The sequence below is a fragment of the Mesitornis unicolor genome, unplaced genomic scaffold (assembly GCF_000695765.1).
Source record: "Mesitornis unicolor isolate BGI_N332 unplaced genomic scaffold, ASM69576v1 scaffold40197, whole genome shotgun sequence".
NCBI classification, from domain to species: Eukaryota; Metazoa; Chordata; class Aves; order Mesitornithiformes; family Mesitornithidae; genus Mesitornis; species Mesitornis unicolor.
In genome coordinates this window covers 6,471-25,332 of record NW_010195205.1, presented here as the reverse complement: position 1 = coordinate 25,332, position 18,862 = coordinate 6,471, and the positions used below count along the sequence as shown (strand labels likewise).

The window sequence follows — 18,862 nt, the reverse complement described above, 5'->3', positions numbered from 1 at the left end:
CAGGAATGCATTCTCAGAAATGGAATATACTCAGTTGCGTTTCTGCTGCATCTTGTTGCTGAGATGCACCAGCCTAGCATCCAGGGAGCTAAAATAATTCTTAGGGAATGCTGTCACTTCTAATCTCTGGCACTATAAAAAGTGTTTATATTGTAATAATATTAAGAATACAAGTTACCAACTAAAATTTTAAGACGTCAAAATTTTTGTCAGTAGAAGAATGTATATATTCAATACAGACACTGCAAAAAATTAACTTCCTAGCCAAATCACTAATTTCCTTTAATATGTTACCAAGAGTGGGTAAATTGAACCTTCTGTCTGACACACCTTGTCTACCCAGCGGATGACATCTCTGGATTTCATTTAATGCTAGTGAGTATTTCTAGATAACTAGCCTCAGAGGCAAGGAAAGTAATAGTAACAGGCTGTAATGGTATGGGTTAAGCTTCTCAGCAGTGTAGTGGAAATTGTGTGATTCTACCATTCTGTGATTCTGTGATCTTTGGGTGATCCTGCTCTGGCAGGGTGTTGAACTGGGTGATATTCAGAGGTCCCTTCCAACCCCTGCCTTTCTGTGATTGTCTAAATATAATCTGTGGTAGCAAAGCCTTGTGTATAAATGGGGGGAAGATCACTATGATCACGGTTTTGATTTAATGCAAAACATTTGTACAAATGTAAGTCTTCCAGGAAAACCTTGTAAATCAGGTTCATTTTTCTTTGATTTAGGTACTAATGGAGGAGTGACTGTAGTGGGCCTGCTCTCAAGTTTGCTTGGAGGCATGGCAGTAGGTATAACCTACTTCATAACACAACTCATTTTTGTGACTGATCTGGAGACATCTGCTCCGCAGTGGCCAATTATTGTGTTTGGTGCAGCAGCTGGTTTACTGGGATCAATTGTTGATTCATATTTGGGAGCTACGATGCAATATAGTGGTAAGTTTATTCACTTTTTTTCTTTTACCCTCTCCTAATGTAGCCTAAAAATGACTTGAATTTCCAGAAGGGCTGAGGACATGATTGTTAAATGGAAAAAATACAGAATTAGCAACACAAAGGACAAGGAGAACCAAAGTGATGGACATTATAATGAAAACAAGAACAAGGGCAGTTGGTCCTTTTCCACTTCTTGATTTGTTTATCTTATGTTTCTGTCTTGTTGATGACTGAAACAGACCAGAGATCTCCAGCATGTTACCTTGGAAAAAGCAATCCCTGCTCTCTCCTTCACTATATATCTAATTATGATAACATTTTATAAGAGAAATTATCCTAATTTTATCCATTCATTCAGATTAAGATGTTACTCCAGAAGCTCCATTTTTAACTGTGAGGACTTAGCAATAGTCTTAGCTTTAAGAATTAATTAAGGAAAGCTCCAGGAAAATGTGCACAGTATTTTACGTTTTGATTTTTGTTTTTTTTTTTTTCACTGCTTAATAGAGTACTGATTCCTATAAGTTAAGCTTCCCACAAACCAGCTGTGACTTCTTAAAAATTGACATAATTTTTTTTAATTGTTGGCTCTCTGACTGTAAATTCTTTCAGTATTTATTTTCTTATTGCCCTTAAAGATCATTGTCTGTGAGTAAATGCTACAGACAGCCTTTAGACTAAACTATAAACTTAACCTGTGTTTAAAAATAGTTTAAAGACCATATCTGACAGTATTCTGTTTAACAGCTGGTTTACAGAAACCAGCTGATTTATTTGTTGGAAGTAAAGGTTTGAACGTGCAGATGAACTGCTTGAGAGATACAAGTCCTTTAAATCTGCCATCCCAGTGAGAACTGCAAGCTACTGTTGATGCTGTGGATTTGGCTTTCCAGCAGTTTTTATACAAGTTCCTTGTAGTTCCAGAAAAGTCCAAAATATAATGGAGCATTTAAACATTTGAGGAATTTTTAGATATTTTTATACTAAGGAGGCACTTAAGCACTCAGGCAATGTCTCATGCTCCTAATGAGACAGATGCATTAAGAGAATGTGGTAAACCTCTCTAATGCATGCCTGCATTTATCAGCATCTCTTTCTTCTTCACTTCAGAAATTTTTCCATGCTCAGCAACTTACTTTGCTAGCTGCAGCGGGGACAGCATGTGAATTCCACAATTTCTTTTACAAATCCATAAGCACTGCTGGAGTATATATACTATACACACATACATGCTATGGTATATATATGCTGTGATGTAGATGAAATAGTGCTGCTCATGTGGTGCACATTGTTAGGTTTTGTGTCCCTCCTTACTTTAACCCGCTTTTCCAATGCCTGTTCAATGTGGTCTCATAAGAAATGCTCCAGTGTCTCTGCAGCATCTTGAAAAACGATAAACAAACACAGCAGTGGTAATGCAGAATTGTGTCTTTTTTTGAAAACATGATGCTACTGCTGCTCATCCCTTCTGTCAGTGTTCCAGGAAGACTACCAACAGGAAGATTTGGTTTATTTAGTCTGTGATAGCCACTGTTTCTAAGAGAAGGTCCTTCCCTGCCCACACATTTAAGTAAAACTTTGAATTGCTGTGCAGAATTAGAGTAATATTTTCCTGTGTTACGACTCTGGAGCTTTACTTATTCTGTAAATAACAAAGCTAATGGAAGGTCTTACTGTTACCTTTCCTATTAGTTTATGCTCTGAATCTACGCTTTATGCGCATTTGAGGTTATATTCATAAAAATCTATTCCCAGTTTTTCTCTCAAGAAAATTAACGACTTTCTAAAACAGCAAATGTTAAGAGTTAAACTAGCAGGCTTTGAAGTTTGATTTTGCTGTGGCTCTTTTGCATTATCCAAGGCTAAGTTTAAGTGTATGATTCAAAGGTAACAGTAATACCAGCTATGTACCTGTCAAGCAGGTTTGTGGTGTGGGATTTTTTTAAGTTTTTTCTGAGGTGCTGAAATTTTTTTTGTAATAAAGCGGCAGCGCAAATGAAATTTCCATGTTGTGGGTATTAGAAGATACTCAAACCTACAGAGAAAAACAGTGTTAACGTAAAATGTACTGATTTGTACTGGAATGTTTCTTCATGTCAACCTTAAATGTGTGCACATACACATACCCAGTTACACTTGACTGTGGTGTCAGTTGGCATGAAAATCAAGTGTGCCGGAATTTTATGCTTTTATCCGCACATAAAATAATGTAGCTGGTGTGTGTATAGTAACAGCAAATGAAACACAGTGCTGGAGTACTGAAAATACAGAGGCAGAGCAAGAAATGGCTTAAGTACTAAGAAAAAAAAAATGCAACTACTGGCAGTATAAAACTGCTGTGTAAATAGAAATGATAAATTCAGCCTCTGTAAGGAGCTTGTTTTCTGTCAGATCAAGTAATAATATTATTTCGGTAATGTTCCCTTGAAAACAAATGCATCTTCTTGACAGGAAATGCATGTTGCTAATCAGTTGTTTCTGTTCTGTTCAAAACAGCATCCTTTGCCTTAGAATGTCTCTTGGAATAGCTTTTTCCTCTTTGATTTACATTATTTCATTCCTTTCTTTGCTATGAAACTACATAAAGAGAGAAGCAGACCTGACAGAAATGTAACTTTTCAAAAGAAGTAACTTCTAATGTGGAGTATGGTGTTTATATTCAATTCTTTGAAGCTACCAGATTAAACTACCTGTAATTTAGTTTAGTCTGTTGGTGTCTCTTCTTGCAGAGGTTTAACACAGTAATGGTAAACTGAATTTAGGAAGTTGCATACACTTGGTTACTAAGTTTCTTTTCAGCTTGGTTGGCTTTGTAAAACAAAGTCTTTGTCTTTTCCCAGGTTTTGACCAGAATATCGGCATGGTTGTCAACCACCAAACGAAACACTCCAGGCACATATCTGGAAAACCTATATTAGACAACAATGCAGTAAATCTTTTTTCTTCTATAATTGTAGCTTTGGTGCTTCCAGGTATGGCGTGGTGTTTCTGGCCCAGGGGTTGAAACAGTGTAAGGTTTTCTGCATGTGATTCAGTTATGTTAAGTCTCACTCAAAGACTCCAAAAAGGTCTCTTTGAGCTCTCTTGAAGAGAGGGATCAGAAACTGTCAGAGAGCCAAAGGACTTTCCATTTCCACTTATTAAGGCTGTAACTTCATATGGCGATTGGTGTCTGTCAGGGCAAGGAAGAGGTTTTGTCCTTATGCTCTTGCTGCTCTTTAAATGGATGTAGAGCATTGCCAGGTGAAGTGAAGCACTTCATTTGTCCTCATGGAGCCGAAGGGTTGGTGTCTGTGTTCTCTCCAGTCCCCAGCATCTGGAAAGGCAAGAAGCTGGAAATAGAAGCCTCATCTACATCCATCAGTGTGATGGAGCATTGTGGCTGTTGTCCAAGCCAAACACAAAGTACACTGCAACTCTATGCAGGCAGTGGTAACCCTGGTGAAATGGGTGGATTCTGGTATTTCTCATGATCTACAGTACATAAGGTTTTATGGAAATATTTTTTGAGAGGGGAAAAAGAAGTAAGCCTTGTTGCCTGGTCTGTATCCTGATACTATCTGCACTTCTCAGAACTGGGTTGGTAAAAATGATGCCACTATATAGAGTTTGAAGCAAAATACTAAATTTAAAATAAAAACTCACTAGCTTTTCCAGTAAGAATAATAAATGTTTCTGCTTTTTTTGACATTTTTATTTGCGAACTAACAATCTTTATGAAAATTGTCAATACTGTGGTACTTATTCAATTATCTAAAATTAAAGATTACAGTTGTTAATTCACATTCATCTCTTTAGAAATATTTATTTTTTTTTCCCACAAGCATGGAATTGTTCCATAATGTTTAGCATTCTGACCAAACTACACTCGTTGGTTCTTTCTCAGCAGTGGAAATGTTTGGGGTTGCCATTCAGAGATGATGGCCTCAGGCAAAGAAGCTACAGAGATTATCCTTGTAGTGAATGGGGAAAGTCTCACTTATAAACCATTTTAAAAAAGGAATTTAAGTTTTGGTGCTTAGGCTGGTATGTTAGGTGAGTTCATCTTCCATCATTAATTTATAGAAGAGGTGAAAGTAATTTAGCCAGCACAGATTGTATTTATTAGAGATACCCTCATAATAACCTGTCACTGTTGACATTCAGAAAGTAGGGCCCATACTGTTAACTTATAAAAACCTTTTTCATCATTAGAGATAGGTCAGTATTTTGTATTAAACATCTGATTTTTTTTTTTTTTACAAATGTCTTGTATATGTTTAGTGTCTTAATTCACATGTATTTGTCACCTTTTATAGGAGTATTCAAAAATTTTAACACCTTCCATGTCGAGTCTACTCTTTTGTAAACCTAGTCAATATAAATCTGGAATTTAGCACTGGAACCAGTTCACTGTATTATCCAATTATACAGATGAGATTTCAAACTAGTAAAAGCTTTCTGAAAACAAATTGTGTGGCTGCTGTATGTCTGTTCCTGTGGAAAGGCACAAAATTATAAAAGGAATATATGCACTTTAACTGAAGCAATAAACACTTGAGATTATTTTTATGCATTGTTTGGATTATGTGGCTTCTAAATAAACACTGTCTTAGTTGTCTTTTAAGATTTTATTAATACTGTTGTGATTTCTAGAACTAAGAAAGACACAGTTTTTGTAGAATACTTCTTCTTTCAATTAATTGCCTTATTTTTGTATTCTTTTGTCTCCTGAAACAAGGTATATTTTCAAACACTGAAGTGGACATGGTCAGCTTTTTGCTATTTAATATGGGTTTCATTTGAAAACCAGCTTGCCATAGTGAGAAGACATCTGTGATTTAAAATTCTTAGCAGCACGAAATGCATTGATCTCTTATCATATGAACAAATATGATTTGAATGAACTTCTGCAGGTAGAACCTTCAAAGGCCATTTTTTGGAATTTTTTGTTATGTCTTACTGATGACACTGAGTTGCTTTTGAAATTCTCACTCATAAATCTCCAGTATTTAGAATGATCTGAGCAGTCCTGAACTCTAAAAAGGACAGCATCAACTCTGGGTATATTATATTGAGTGGAGTATAGCTTATGCAAATATTGTTACATTTAACTATTTAGTAGCTGTAAAGCTGTTAGCTTGGGGGCAGGGGCAGTAGGGGATATGGGGAAGAAGTTACAGAATGTGACAAACTGCCTCTAAATTGGTGTGTGTCATTATGAGCAGGTCCTGAGCTCAAAATGGAGCAGACAGGGATAGCACCTGTCCACGTGCTACTTGGAGAGAAAGAAAATGCAGGAAGCAAAAAGGAGGAGCTAGGAGAAAACCAAGGAAATTGATAGATTTGAAGGTGCAAAATAGGTCACTGCAGTAAGCAAGTTTCATTCCAATCTTTAAACACTTGAATACTTGTTTTGCATTAGAGCCATCAGTACTATGAGTGTATAACTCTGTCGCTGATTTTCCTTTCGTATTGAAGTGGCACCAACATTTCCACAGCACCAAGAGGGTACACTTAATATTTTTTTTTAATTGAGGAGGTTACAATTGTGAAGCATTGGTCTTCATTCTTGGCTTGATTTTTAGATGTGTTAGAAGTTGAAGTGTATGATTATGACATAATTATGTGTGAGAAATCTTAGGCCAGGTCTCTGTTAGGCAAGAGTGATCCTGAGTGTTGAAGTCTACTGGTATCAGAGTCACCAACATTCAGTTATTTTTTATATTTGTTTTGTTATTGCAGCTACATAGATTATCTTGGGTCTGTCCATGCTGTTGTTGAGTGGTACATCATTGGAGATGTAAACCCCAGTTCCCTGGAACAAGGGAATGAAGTCATTTTAAAAATGAAGAGGATACACCACCTCTCTTGGGTATTAAGGACTAGCTGATGCTCAGAAAACTGACTTTTTTATAATAAAGGGCTGAAACATCTTCAAGTACTGTTGGCGCTTTACAGAACCTGATTTGGGCACTGGATAAATGTGGTAATAGATTATTATTATTAGTAGTAGTAGTAGTAGTAGTATAATTGATACTCACTTTCGAATCTGTTATGATTGGGCATCTCAGATCTGTAAGTAGGACTTGTTTTCCTTGTGTTTCTCCCAATAGTGCTTTGGTTCCCATTCAGCCTTTTTAAAAAAATTCATTATCCAGCATTTTAAATTGCCCGCCCTTAGTAGATCTTCTAGCAGGGTTTTGTGCTCTGTGCTGCTGTGGGATCTATGGTCTCAGAGCAGGACAAGTGCTGGTTCCTAATCTGTGGCTGACTGAAGAAAAAAAGCCTGGGTTTAGCTGAAATGTGGAAGAACCAGTCTGACCTGTGTTGAGGCAAGGGGATTTGGAAAGGGGAATACCACCAATCTGGAAACAACCTCCAGTCTAGGGAGAGCTACCTGGTTGGACTTGCAGAGTCACCTGTGAAGCCCTGTGTAACTTCTGTGCATCTCACTTGCCTGGTGGCTGCTTTTTGTGGCTTTGTTCACACAAGCACAAAGCAGATTTAAAAACTGCAACGTGGTCACCATCCAAATTGGGCTTGGAGGTTCGGATCCACATCACTAGCAGGGATGACAGAAGTTTAAAAAAATATGACTGCATTCTGCAGTTAGATGAAATGTCAGTAGAAAGCAAGAAAGCAGTAAGAAAAGTTCTGTACTTAGAGGGTATTTGTTAATATTAATGCAATATTAATGCATTAATATGCTCTCATAGCTTCAGTAACTGGTTTTGTAAGGACTTTGCCAATGCAGCCCTAGCCATAAAGCCAAGAAGGTAGAAGGACTCATGTTGGCCCTAAGAAGTGGCATCATGCACAGAATGCAGAAATTAACACTTGTGCATGAACTTTTTGTTACAAAGACTGAGCTGTGCACCCCAACCTCATGGTTCTGTAAACTGCAGTTTACAGAATACAATACAACACAATACAATAGTCTTAATTCTCTCAATTACCCAGTTACAGGGTTCGTACAAGCCCTTGGGCTCCCAACACTTTTGTCTGGATAAATACATCAATCAAACTTGACCCTTACAGCCCAGCACAGCTATACATTTGTAAAAGGATCAAAATCCCCACAATACAGCCCAGATCACTGCTTCTTACCAATGCTGGGCTGGTATCTGTCATGGGGGTGGCAGTAGGTAACTGTGCTCTGCTGTTTCGTGCTGAGGGGCTCTTGCTGCAGTGGATTCTGCAGAGTTCAGCCCAGTACTAGCAAAGCCATGACCTCTGTCATCCCGATTTTTTTTGTTACCACTACTCATTATCCCGATATTTCATTATTTCTAAAGTCCTGAAATCATTTCAGTGTGGAAAGCTGCTGCAATCAAATGCTCTCCCAAAGCAACTGTGGTTTCAGTCTGCCTTCAAAGTGCCAAATGCCTCTGGTTATGGTGCTCTCACTATATATGCATCATCTTGTTGCATTAAGTGCCTCCTCCTAATATAATTTAAAATTTAAAAAGTGAAAGGAGATGATTCATGGGATAAGAAGCATGAGTATAACTCACCTCTGGAACTCTGGAGCCCCTCTATCTTTTAGTAGGTGCCATAAAAAATGAAGAAATTGGTGCCAGCACCTGACATTGTGCTCAGCAGTGTCTGCGCAAGAGGCTTTATAGCTGACTTAAACTGTGCAAAGCTATGCCAGACAAACAAACCAAACCAAACCGAAAACATCAAACCCTAAAAAGTGCTTAAAGTCATTATCACCAGACAAAATCTAAGCATAATTTAATTTATAGAACTTTAGAGTTTGAAGTTAAATGAACAAAAATATTCTCCCACTAGGTTATCTATGGAATTGTAATACATCACTTAGATTCAGATAGGTTTGGTTTGGAGTGGATTAACATATACTTCACATGGATTCAGAACCTGAAATAAGAATGTAATCTAGGTGTTAAGCTTAAATGCCTTTCCTCTTTCTCTTATTATCCCTAGTGAAGCTAGTCTTTTAGTATATATTTTGATTTTTTCCACAATGGAAAACTGCTGGTCATCTGTCTTCACTTACTGTTCTATTTAAGAAACTGTCTTCATTCTTAAGGTGTAACAAAGTAAAGAGGACAGAGGCAAGGAAAAACCCATGTGTAGTTTTGAAAATGCTTTGCCCAATTCCTCCTTGCTGATGTTTTTGCACTGGCTTGCAAGCTCTAGCTTGATTACAACATTGTAATCCACATTATTGACTTGGACTCTTAAATCCTAATTAGGCAAAATCTTCTCCTGCCTCCAGCCCTCCGTGCAATTACAGCAGTGCAGGCCTTGCACAGTGCACGGCTTGAGTGAGCTCATAATCGCTATTTTAGTAGCAGAATAAAGTCCACATTCCCAAAATACACAAAGGCTTCATTTAAATGTTCTCCAACCCAGTCTAGTGACTTTTGCCACAAATTTCTTCTTCGTTAGAGAATTTCAGTGTTTTTATAGCCAATAAATTATCTTTCACTCCTGGCATTTGGCACATTTAAAGTGAAAGAGTTCAGATTTTTTTCCCTTAATTCCTCATTATTTTCACTGTAACAGGGCAGTGTTATTACCCGCTATTTTCTTGATATTCTTGAGAATACTGCTTTTATGGAAAAAGGTAAACTTTCCATGTGCCCACTTAATACTTGCTAAAAACTGAGTTACTGGTGGTACCAAATTATTATCTGCCATAGGAGAAAAGTGAATGCTTAAGAATTTTTTAAGTGGCCTAACTGAAAAGAAGAAATTACTTAATGCAACAGCTTATTTCTTATGAAGGCATGCAAGTGAACATGTCATTTCATGGCAGCCTGAATTCCAGCAGGCATGTGTCAATGTTCATAGTCAGCATTTAGGCACTGTCCTGAAGACTGAAAGGTGATAGCAAGTAACTGATACTGACATTGGGACATAATCTAGCAGCAAAACCCTACCATATTTAATAGGCACTTTACTCTAAGGACTGCTTTTTGACACCTCTAATTTTAAGAAAATTGAACCTCAAACATGATCTTTTTGAGGACTAGCCATTTGCTGAAGCTAAAATCTAAATTTTTTTAAAGCTTTTTTTTAATAATCTGTTTTATATCAAAGGGATAATACATTTTAGATTAGTAATTTTCTTCACACTATCACCACGGTAACATTTTTTAAAGGTTATTCATACTTTTTGTCCAAGAAGAAAAATTAGAAATGTAATCCCAAAAGAATCTTTTAAAATTTTAAATGGAGTTAAATTTATTGAAAATTACTGTAAAATCAGAAATACCACTAAATTCCCTTAAATTATATCTGTATGCACTTGCATACAACATCTCTAGTGTGGTACTTAAGCTAGAAGGTAAGAGAATAGGGACTGTGATAGTAATGTGTATGTATCATTCTATATGCGCACCTTCACAGAGTTTACAAGTCTAAAAAAACTCCTGCTCATATGCCATTTTTGGTTTATCACTAGTTCTTTGCAGCTGCAATCCTCTCCTGTTTATTTTCTGCCATTATCTGAAGAATCCAGTTTCCTTCATTCCAGTTTCCTCTCTGTTTCTCTCATTTACTGCCCTAGCTCCTGGCCTGGAGTCCACAGCTACTCTGACCCTCATGAATGCGAATTAGAGGAATACAGAACAGTGACTCCTTTCATAGCAGCAGATACAAAGTGTTTACTCTTCTGTGCATGGCACAGGACTGATCTATTCTGTGCAATTATTTTTTCCTTGGTGATGCAAATAGTCATATAAAAATACTATTTCATGTCTCTGGGGTCTGTAATGTCTCCCTTTCCATCCAGGTTTTGGGAAAAGTGAAATGTGAAACAACAAAAGCTGACAGCTAGGGCTGGGAGCTGCAGAAAGCTGAGCTCCACTTCTGCACTAAGGATGCTAAGGTACCCTCTTCTATACAAGAGTTTAATGCAGAAAGATACCCTTAGATTTGAAAGAAATCCTAAAACAAACAGCTCAGCATCTTCCTCCAGAACCTAAGTGTTGGTCCTGTTTGAGACCATATCAGAACACAAGAGAGACACATCTGCACCAGGATCATTTTATTCCTCTACACAAGAGCACCTAGAATTGGTTGCCTCCCATTTTTCTCAGGTAGGAAGGAAAGCTGAAAAGTAGAAAAGTAAATTAGCTTTGCCAAGCCACATGTACTTATATTGTCCTGTCTTTAGTGAGACATGGTCTGCTTAGTAATTTTTGTAAAGACTCCTTGAAACGGAAGCGCTTTTATCTCTGCTATGCCAGAGCAGTCTTAATTTGAAGTGTCTCAGCTCGATCAAAGTTTTCAGCAGGGCTGTTTTCCTGTGCCTTGTTTTCAGCACAGTTTATATAAATCTTTGCAGAGTTGATAACGCAGTTGTTATTTGCCAAGGTTGATGGCATTCAGCACTCCAGCGCAGCTCCTATTTCATGAGTGCTTGACTCTGTTAAGTGGAGAGCAGCAAGATATGACCCAGCAAAATGTTCAAGTATATGGTTGATTCTAAGCACAAGAAGAATCCCTATAAAGTATTAGTAACCGAAGGGGTGTGCTAGTGTTGTTTAACATTAAGCAGACTCTGAACAGACTTGCTGAACTGCAGACAGCAAGCTCCTCTGCATCACCTCCAGCAGATGGGTCCTGCTCATGTGAGTAAAGTTCATTAAATCATTAAGTGTATGCAAAGTCGCAGTATTGAGTCAATCAGTTTTATATTTGTTGAATTGTGCTTAATCTTCAAACATAAACTAATTCAAAATGATTGTACTATTACTGCCATCAGTTCAGATCCTCCCTACCCTGGCACTTATTTACAGCCTCAGAAAAATAATTTCAGTAGTCTTCAAAGAAAGCTTTAAAGAATTGAATGTGAATAGGCTAATTAAAATCACTGCACGTGGAAACTGGGTGTAGTAAAACTACTTTAAATTATACCGTACTAAAGCAGTCCAGGTTGAAAACAAACAGAAAGTTCTCCAGGTGAAACGGGCACTTAGAGCTGCTGCAATTATTCAAACAGAAAGCTGAAACTGTGATTGAATATCTGCCTAAAAGATAAGCTCTAATTCATATAAGAATTAGCCGAGGAAGAAGTAACAATTAAATTAGACAGGAAGTGAGACCAGTTGATGGCAACAATATGTTTTGGCTTGATGGTCTGCGAACTTAGTGAACTGACAGCTTACATAAGCCTAGAAATGTATCTGAACAAGCAGTGACTCTCAAAGTGGTGTGCCTAATTTAAGAGTGAAAATATTCTCACTGGTATTGGTGAGAGTTATCGATGAACAACATAGCCATTTAACCACCCACTAATCACAAGTGACATGAATACACCATTATATATATAGTCTTACAGAACGTCTCATCAACTCATTAAACAATGCAGGTGATCAATATTTCAGTTTCATATCCCCTTGAAATCACTGGCACCCCCAGACACCAGAAAGTGCCTTTCATGCTGTGCTACTTTAGCCAGAAATCTGTCATCCCTGCAGGGCTGCTTCCTGAAGCACTGGGATTTGCCTGGCAGTGAGAGAGCTCTGTGGAGTGGCTAAGCCACATTCACCCACTTTCACTTACACCTTGTGGTATCACATCACCAGGCTGCAGCAAAATAAATTTAATGATAAGCAGTGATCTAGGACTTATCCTTAACATTTGACAAATCTTCTGTGGTTTTTTGTTATTTTTATACAGCTATGTAAATATACTCTGCTCTGCTACCTTACCTCATCCGGCCCTCTGTTTTGCATGAAAAAAAGCAAAATATTTTTCTTCTACGAAGAACAGAGTTATCAGCTGGCCTGTTGACAACAACACAGCTTAATATCAACAGAAGCATTTGCTTGCCTTGAACTTGCCAGTAGAGCTTCTTCATCTGCTAACTTCAATACATTTAAAATTTCTTTGAACACAAAAATACCTAAGCAGCCTAAAGCCTTCAGATTATTGCAGGCCTTTGATGGTGAGCAGAAGTGATTTCCTGATAAAAATATTGAATTACTAAATACAGTAGTATTTCCAAAGTAGCTTGCCTCAGCAGAGCTTTACTATGGTATTAATGTTGCAATATGCCACTGGCAGAATTTAAGCAGTATTGCCACTATTGCTCCAGGTCTGTGTGTTCTGTGTCCTGAGGGATTTACCATTTAATTCCACTTGCTGAGAAGACTTTGAATGCATTACAGCAGCTCCTGAGGTACAACTGGGACAGCAGGTCTGGGTTGACTTCTCCTGCCAGGTTGAAGCGGCAGCACCAGCAGGGCAGTCTCTCTCTGACCTGTGAATTATTTGCTTCTGTGCATTATTTGAACTTTTCTCATTGTTGCTAACAGGTTTTGTCCCCTCCTGGGGGACTTCTGAGCTTTGTTTGCCTTGGAGGAAGACTCAACCTGAAAAAGCATTGGCCTGAACAATTAGGAACTGACCTGCACATAGTGGATGTTTCTTAACTTACCATAGAGGCTGAATTTCCTGAAACTTCAGAGTTCATTTCATTACTTCAGTCATTGCTGCACATCTGGGGAGCTCAGGAGCCAAGCAGTGAGACCTGGCAGAGCTGGGAGCTCAGAGGTGCCTGCTATAGCACATTTTAAAACTCCTATCGTGCTTCTATCACCTGAAAGGCAAAGATGACTGAACCTAGACTGACACTGTCATCCTTGGAGATCCACAGCATGCCCTTTGCAGCTGTCCTCATGTGGTAAGGACACAGCAGATGAGAAAATGCCACCATTTATACTAATTGTTGCTGTCACATGAGACAAGAAGGTGCAGAACAGCTGATGCAAAACCAAGTGCAGTCATAGTTAGTCATTTGAAATGGCAGGCGTAATTTAAATGAATGAACAAGCTGAAACTAGCTTGATTACAAAACTTCACTAATAAAATAAAGTTTTATTAGTATTAATCATGCTAGCCATGATTTCTGTGCCTTTCCAGGTAAAGCTATTAAGCAGCTGGTTCTGATCAGTCAGCAAAGGCTATTCTGTGAGAAAAATCAGGATTTGAATTTGATCCTGATATGAACTTTCACTCTGAAGAAGCAGCAGAGTTCTTCAAAGTGAAGAACACACAGTTTATGTCCCTCTGGCTTGCAGCAAACAAACCCTCCTTCCCTGAAGTGCTGATGTTGAACTGAGCAAACAGGACTCCCACTGAGCATGGTGGGCTGGGGAGCAGAAAAGCTGGCTCCATGTGCAGGGGCTTCATTCAGTGCTGGAAGCAGACACTGGCAGTAAAGAAAAAGTCCTTTTGGTCAATCCACAACTAATAACCGGAATTACAAACACACACACCTTCCCTCGCTTCTTCATGATTTTATTTGTAGTATGTACTGTTTAGTAAACCTTATGAAGCTCCCACTCCTGTACTCATGGGAAAAAATGCATTAACCAAGGATGCAGTGGTATTTTGAATCAAACTGCTTGTACTTTGATTGCTGAGATGAGCTGGAAAAAGTGATTTTCCACAGAAGGTTTGTTTTGGGTTTTTTTGCTGGAGGCTGTCCTAGTTGGCAAATGCTCTTTTTTGGTAGAAATCTGTTAATAAGTCTGTGTTGCTTCTTTCTTAATGAACACATCAATATGTACTGTAGCCATCAGTGTCTGCACAAGGGAAAAACAAAGCTATCAAAATACTGCAGAGAATCCCTAACCATGGACTCACTCATTTAAAAAATGTAGTTCACAGGAGAACTGCTGTTCATGATCTTACTAGTCACTTTTCTGAAGTCCATATAGCAAATGCCTTATACAAACTATTTTACTCCTCCATGTAGATTCAAGTACAGCTTCAGATGAAGGAAATGAGAGGATCGTGCTTTTTAGACAAAATGTGAGCTCCTTGTTTCCCCTCATCTACTGGAATAGTAACACAATCTACCTGGCCCAGCAAGTTTTGGGAACATTATCAAGGCTTAGTGAAACACTCACCAGGTATGGGGGAACATAGTTTTTCCTTCACAGTTTACTCCAAGTAACACAATTATAAGTGGTCTCCACTTATCACTTTACAAAGAAAGATCTTAGGGGTAAAACCCCCTGCCTGTCGCTCCATAACCTCTGAACCAGTCCTGCCTCCAGTCCTACAGTAGTCAGCACATAACTTTAAGATGAGTCATCCCTTTTCAACCCAAGATTTTTAGTGTCACAACTTCCCATGGGATATTTGCCCATATGCTCACTAATTCTGACAACCACTGTTATGCATTTGCTTTTTGTCTTTTTAAACTTGTGTCTGTTACAAACTTGAAGAATTATATACATAGAAGTGTAAGGTTCAGAAAATGAATTCGCTTTTTCTTTCCCACAGCAGGGCAGGAATCTCAAGCATGTTCTATAGGGTGCCTCTGAGTCTATCACAGGCCTGTGTTATCTAAACACAGATGTTCTACTTGTCAAGCACACAAGACTAAACAGCGATTAGTATGATATATGTGTTTTTATACACCTCAGCTGCAAGTTACTTGAGCGCGTTCACAATCCTCCTTGCCATCGTTCTGTTATTTTCCCTCTGCTGTATTGAGCAAACTGACCTCAACTTGGGTTGAGAGATGTTTTGTAATAACGGCATGAGAGTTATTACTATAGGGTTAAAACAAAATAGAAAACCCAAACTGGAACACAGAAAATGGATATGGTAAACTATGACAGTCCCATACCATTTTTCTGCTAAGTCACCTTCACTGTGGGCAATGACATGTTTTATATCTCCAGCACTAAGGACTGCTGCCTTTGGCTCCAGACCTGTCCTCCATGGCTTCAGTTTCAGGCATGAAGAGTCTGTAAAACCCATCTCTGTAGGTGGGGGGCTGGCTCAGACACTCACACAGCAGAGGAGAGAGCAGGTGCCACCCCACAGCAGAGTGGGCTGGTGTCCCTCTGACCCCCTGTCCCACTCTGTGGAAGTGCCTCTCCCCATGTCCCGCTGGGCTGAGGCCACCAGCACCCACGCTGCTGCAGCTGAGTCAGCACAGGAACCCAGCGAGTGGCTGCCCCTGAAGGACATCTTGCCTTACAGTGGCAAAGCTTCTGCTGGCTGGATGTGCAAACCTGCCACAGGGGATGGTTTTTACCAACTAACTAAGAAATTACTTGATATAAATAAGGGCTTTCTAAAGGGCCTCCCACTTGAAGGGCCATATGTTGTTATTTGAATGAGTATAACGAGCTTAATCTGACCCTTAATCTCACATTTTATGTACACAACATATATACTTATAATAGCAAATTACATATACATACTTATCTCTCCATATATACATGCACAGAGTGCACATACACTGCTGTGCTTACTCTCCAGAGGCTGTCTAACCCAGTTCTGACAGGTAGCCTCCTCTGGGGTACAACACAGCAGCAACTTGGTGTAGTGCTCACACTCACGGGCAGGTGGAGGATTTTGGCCAGAAACACATTACTGCTGTTGCTTGTTACAACGTGGTTCTCAGAAACAAAATCCTAATCTCATCGGGCAACCTGGAACCCAGTGGGGCTGCTCATGTTAAACATTTCCTCACTTAACACAGGAGGTTTTTTTTTTCCTGCAGAACAGAAATGATGGGTGTAAACTAACACCTTCCCACCCAAGCCCCTTGTACTGCCCTGCTTCAGGCTTGGCAGCAGAAGTTGTACTTACACATTTTTCCAGACAGAAAATGAGGCCAATATTTGTATCACTACAGGACACCACTTCTAAGAACAAGAGGTTTTGCATTTCAAAAGAAAATACTTGACTGGTCAAAGCAGCAGGATGATGACTGTTCTTATGGGATGTGTTCTTCTGACAGTAATATGCAATTGCCTTTGATAAACTATACTCTTTTTTTCCCATTGTGTTCATAAGACTCTCTTGAAACTTGGTTATTTACTGTAATTAAAGAAAGATTGGCTTTTAATTAGAAATTCCTAAGGGAATAAATTATGAGGGGAAGGGAAAGGCCAGCTGAATCTATTTGTTCAGTCAGTAGAAATGAAAACACTTGCTTTAAGAGTTTACATTATAATCCTGACATCCAGTCCTTCCCCTTTAAGCAATAATTTTAAAGTGCAGGACTGAACAGGAGTGATAATAGAGCATGTAATAGTTGCTACTTATTTATTTGCACATTGCCAGTATCCGTACCGCAAAGCACTTTAAAGAATACTTTGCAAAGGAAATAATCTATAAAATTAAATGTATTTTAGAGTGCAGCAATAAGCTTTATATCAATGGTAAGGATTGCATAATATTATTACAAACAGCTTATTTTTTTCCTTGTTTTGAAGGCTGCTTTGGGATAAACTGCTTCAATTTAAACCATACAGTGTAGTCCTAGGATTGCTTCACTTATTCCCATGAATTATATGTTAAGAATGCAAGTTTTCCTCCAAATTTTAGAAGTCTTAGATGATTGCGCTATACTTCAGTGAGATGTGACTATCACTTGAGCCATTAAAAACTCTATCATTATTTCAGCAGTAAATATGCTGACTACAATACTGAAAAAATAAATCCTTTTAAAACTATTATTAAGTTTCACAGCTGACAGAGACGGTCAATCTCCTATGATTGGAGATCGGCCTGGTGACTGGCTGAAGTACAATCTGTATCTGGCCAAATTCATGCCGTCAGGCTCCTCATCAACCCTCATGCAAAGCTGCCAGAAGATGAGGAGTCATTTGCTTCACTTTATAGTTGTGTTTCATTTTGAATCTGACCAAAGTGAGCCCTCTCCTGCTCTCTGCCCTATTTTTAATCTATGTGCCAAATTTCAATAGCAGTTTTATCAATGCTATACACTGAAATAAAATCATCTTTCCACTACTTCCTTACTTCAACTTCAGAAATTACCTCAGCCCAGTTGCTGCAGTTGTACATTGAGATACTTGTTAGGTTTTGACACTCATATTTTTTATGATGCCTAAGAGTTATCACTCTGACATACTTTACAATGTTCCCACTTTTCAGGAGGTAGTTCTTCATACAGCTCATGATGGCTGCCTCATTCTTATCACTGCTTATTGCAGGGACAGTGCCACAGCATTTCAAGTTTGGTTATCACTGATTTTACATTTACTTTCCAGGCCATTTAGGAAACTCAAGAAGCCTCAAAGGAAACATCAGTTTCCAAAGATGATCGTCTCACTGACAGATGCTTTGAACTACTCATCCAGCTCTTAACACACTGAATCTGGGCTTTATTGCATTATAAAGTAATTCCTTTCTGATCTTTAACATGTGGTGCTAAGTCAAGCTCCTATGACTTTATCTTCTAACAGCCAAGCCTGTAATCTGTAATTTTTCCTGTGATTTTTCCATTTTCCCAATCCTGTAATTTCCATTAGACTTTGTTGACTGGCACACATAATATTCAAATGCTTCATTTAATTGTTAGTCGTTCTTTTGCGTCGTTACTTTTTCTTCATGTCATCGTCTGCCCCTCCCCACAGCTGAAGGTATGAATGCCACTGTGAGGGTGGGAAAGGTAAGTCAAGGTCAAGGCCATACCAGCCTCTGCACAACAGGCAATTATCATTACCAGGGAGTTGGTCTGGGCACTGGCTGGTTGCTACTAAGCTGATGATGATTTGGATAAAGATGCAGAGTTGATTAAGTAAGCTTTCCGTGATTCAAAGCAGACTGGTTTTGCTCACAGAAGCTCATTCCTTTCCTCACCCATGCAATTACCACTGCTTAACTACAGCTCAGTAGCACTGAAATGGATGAGTTTTAGGATGTCCCTGAGGAACTCTGTTAGCATCCATGCTTACTTTCCATGTCCCCCTTCCCACTACAGGACCTCTTGGAAAATTTACTGGTACAAACCCTTTCTTTTATTATTACTGCAGTGACTGACCTGCAGTCAGGACACTGCAAGATCTCACTGGGGATCACATCTTGCACATCACTCTCACCCAGAGCGGAGCCTGAGGGAACCTACAGTGCCACTGACTTCTCCATCTTCTGCTGCATCGTGCAGCACCAAGTTACTCTGGTGGGA

General features: G+C 38.8%; 1 protein-coding gene across 1 annotated transcript in view; it reads left to right on the top strand.

Annotated features, from left to right (window-relative positions):
• Nucleotides 1-4,159, top strand: part of TMEM19 (transmembrane protein 19) — a 10,113-nt gene extending 5,954 nt beyond the window's left edge. Inside the window, exons 5-6 of the mRNA XM_010188036.1 lie at nucleotides 733-942; nucleotides 3,783-4,159. Coding sequence (XP_010186338.1) covers nucleotides 733-942; nucleotides 3,783-3,946 — 374 coding nt within the window. The 3' untranslated portion in view covers nucleotides 3,947-4,159. The remainder of the gene's footprint in view (nucleotides 1-732; nucleotides 943-3,782) is intronic.
• Nucleotides 4,160-18,862: the final 14,703 nt, after the last annotated feature.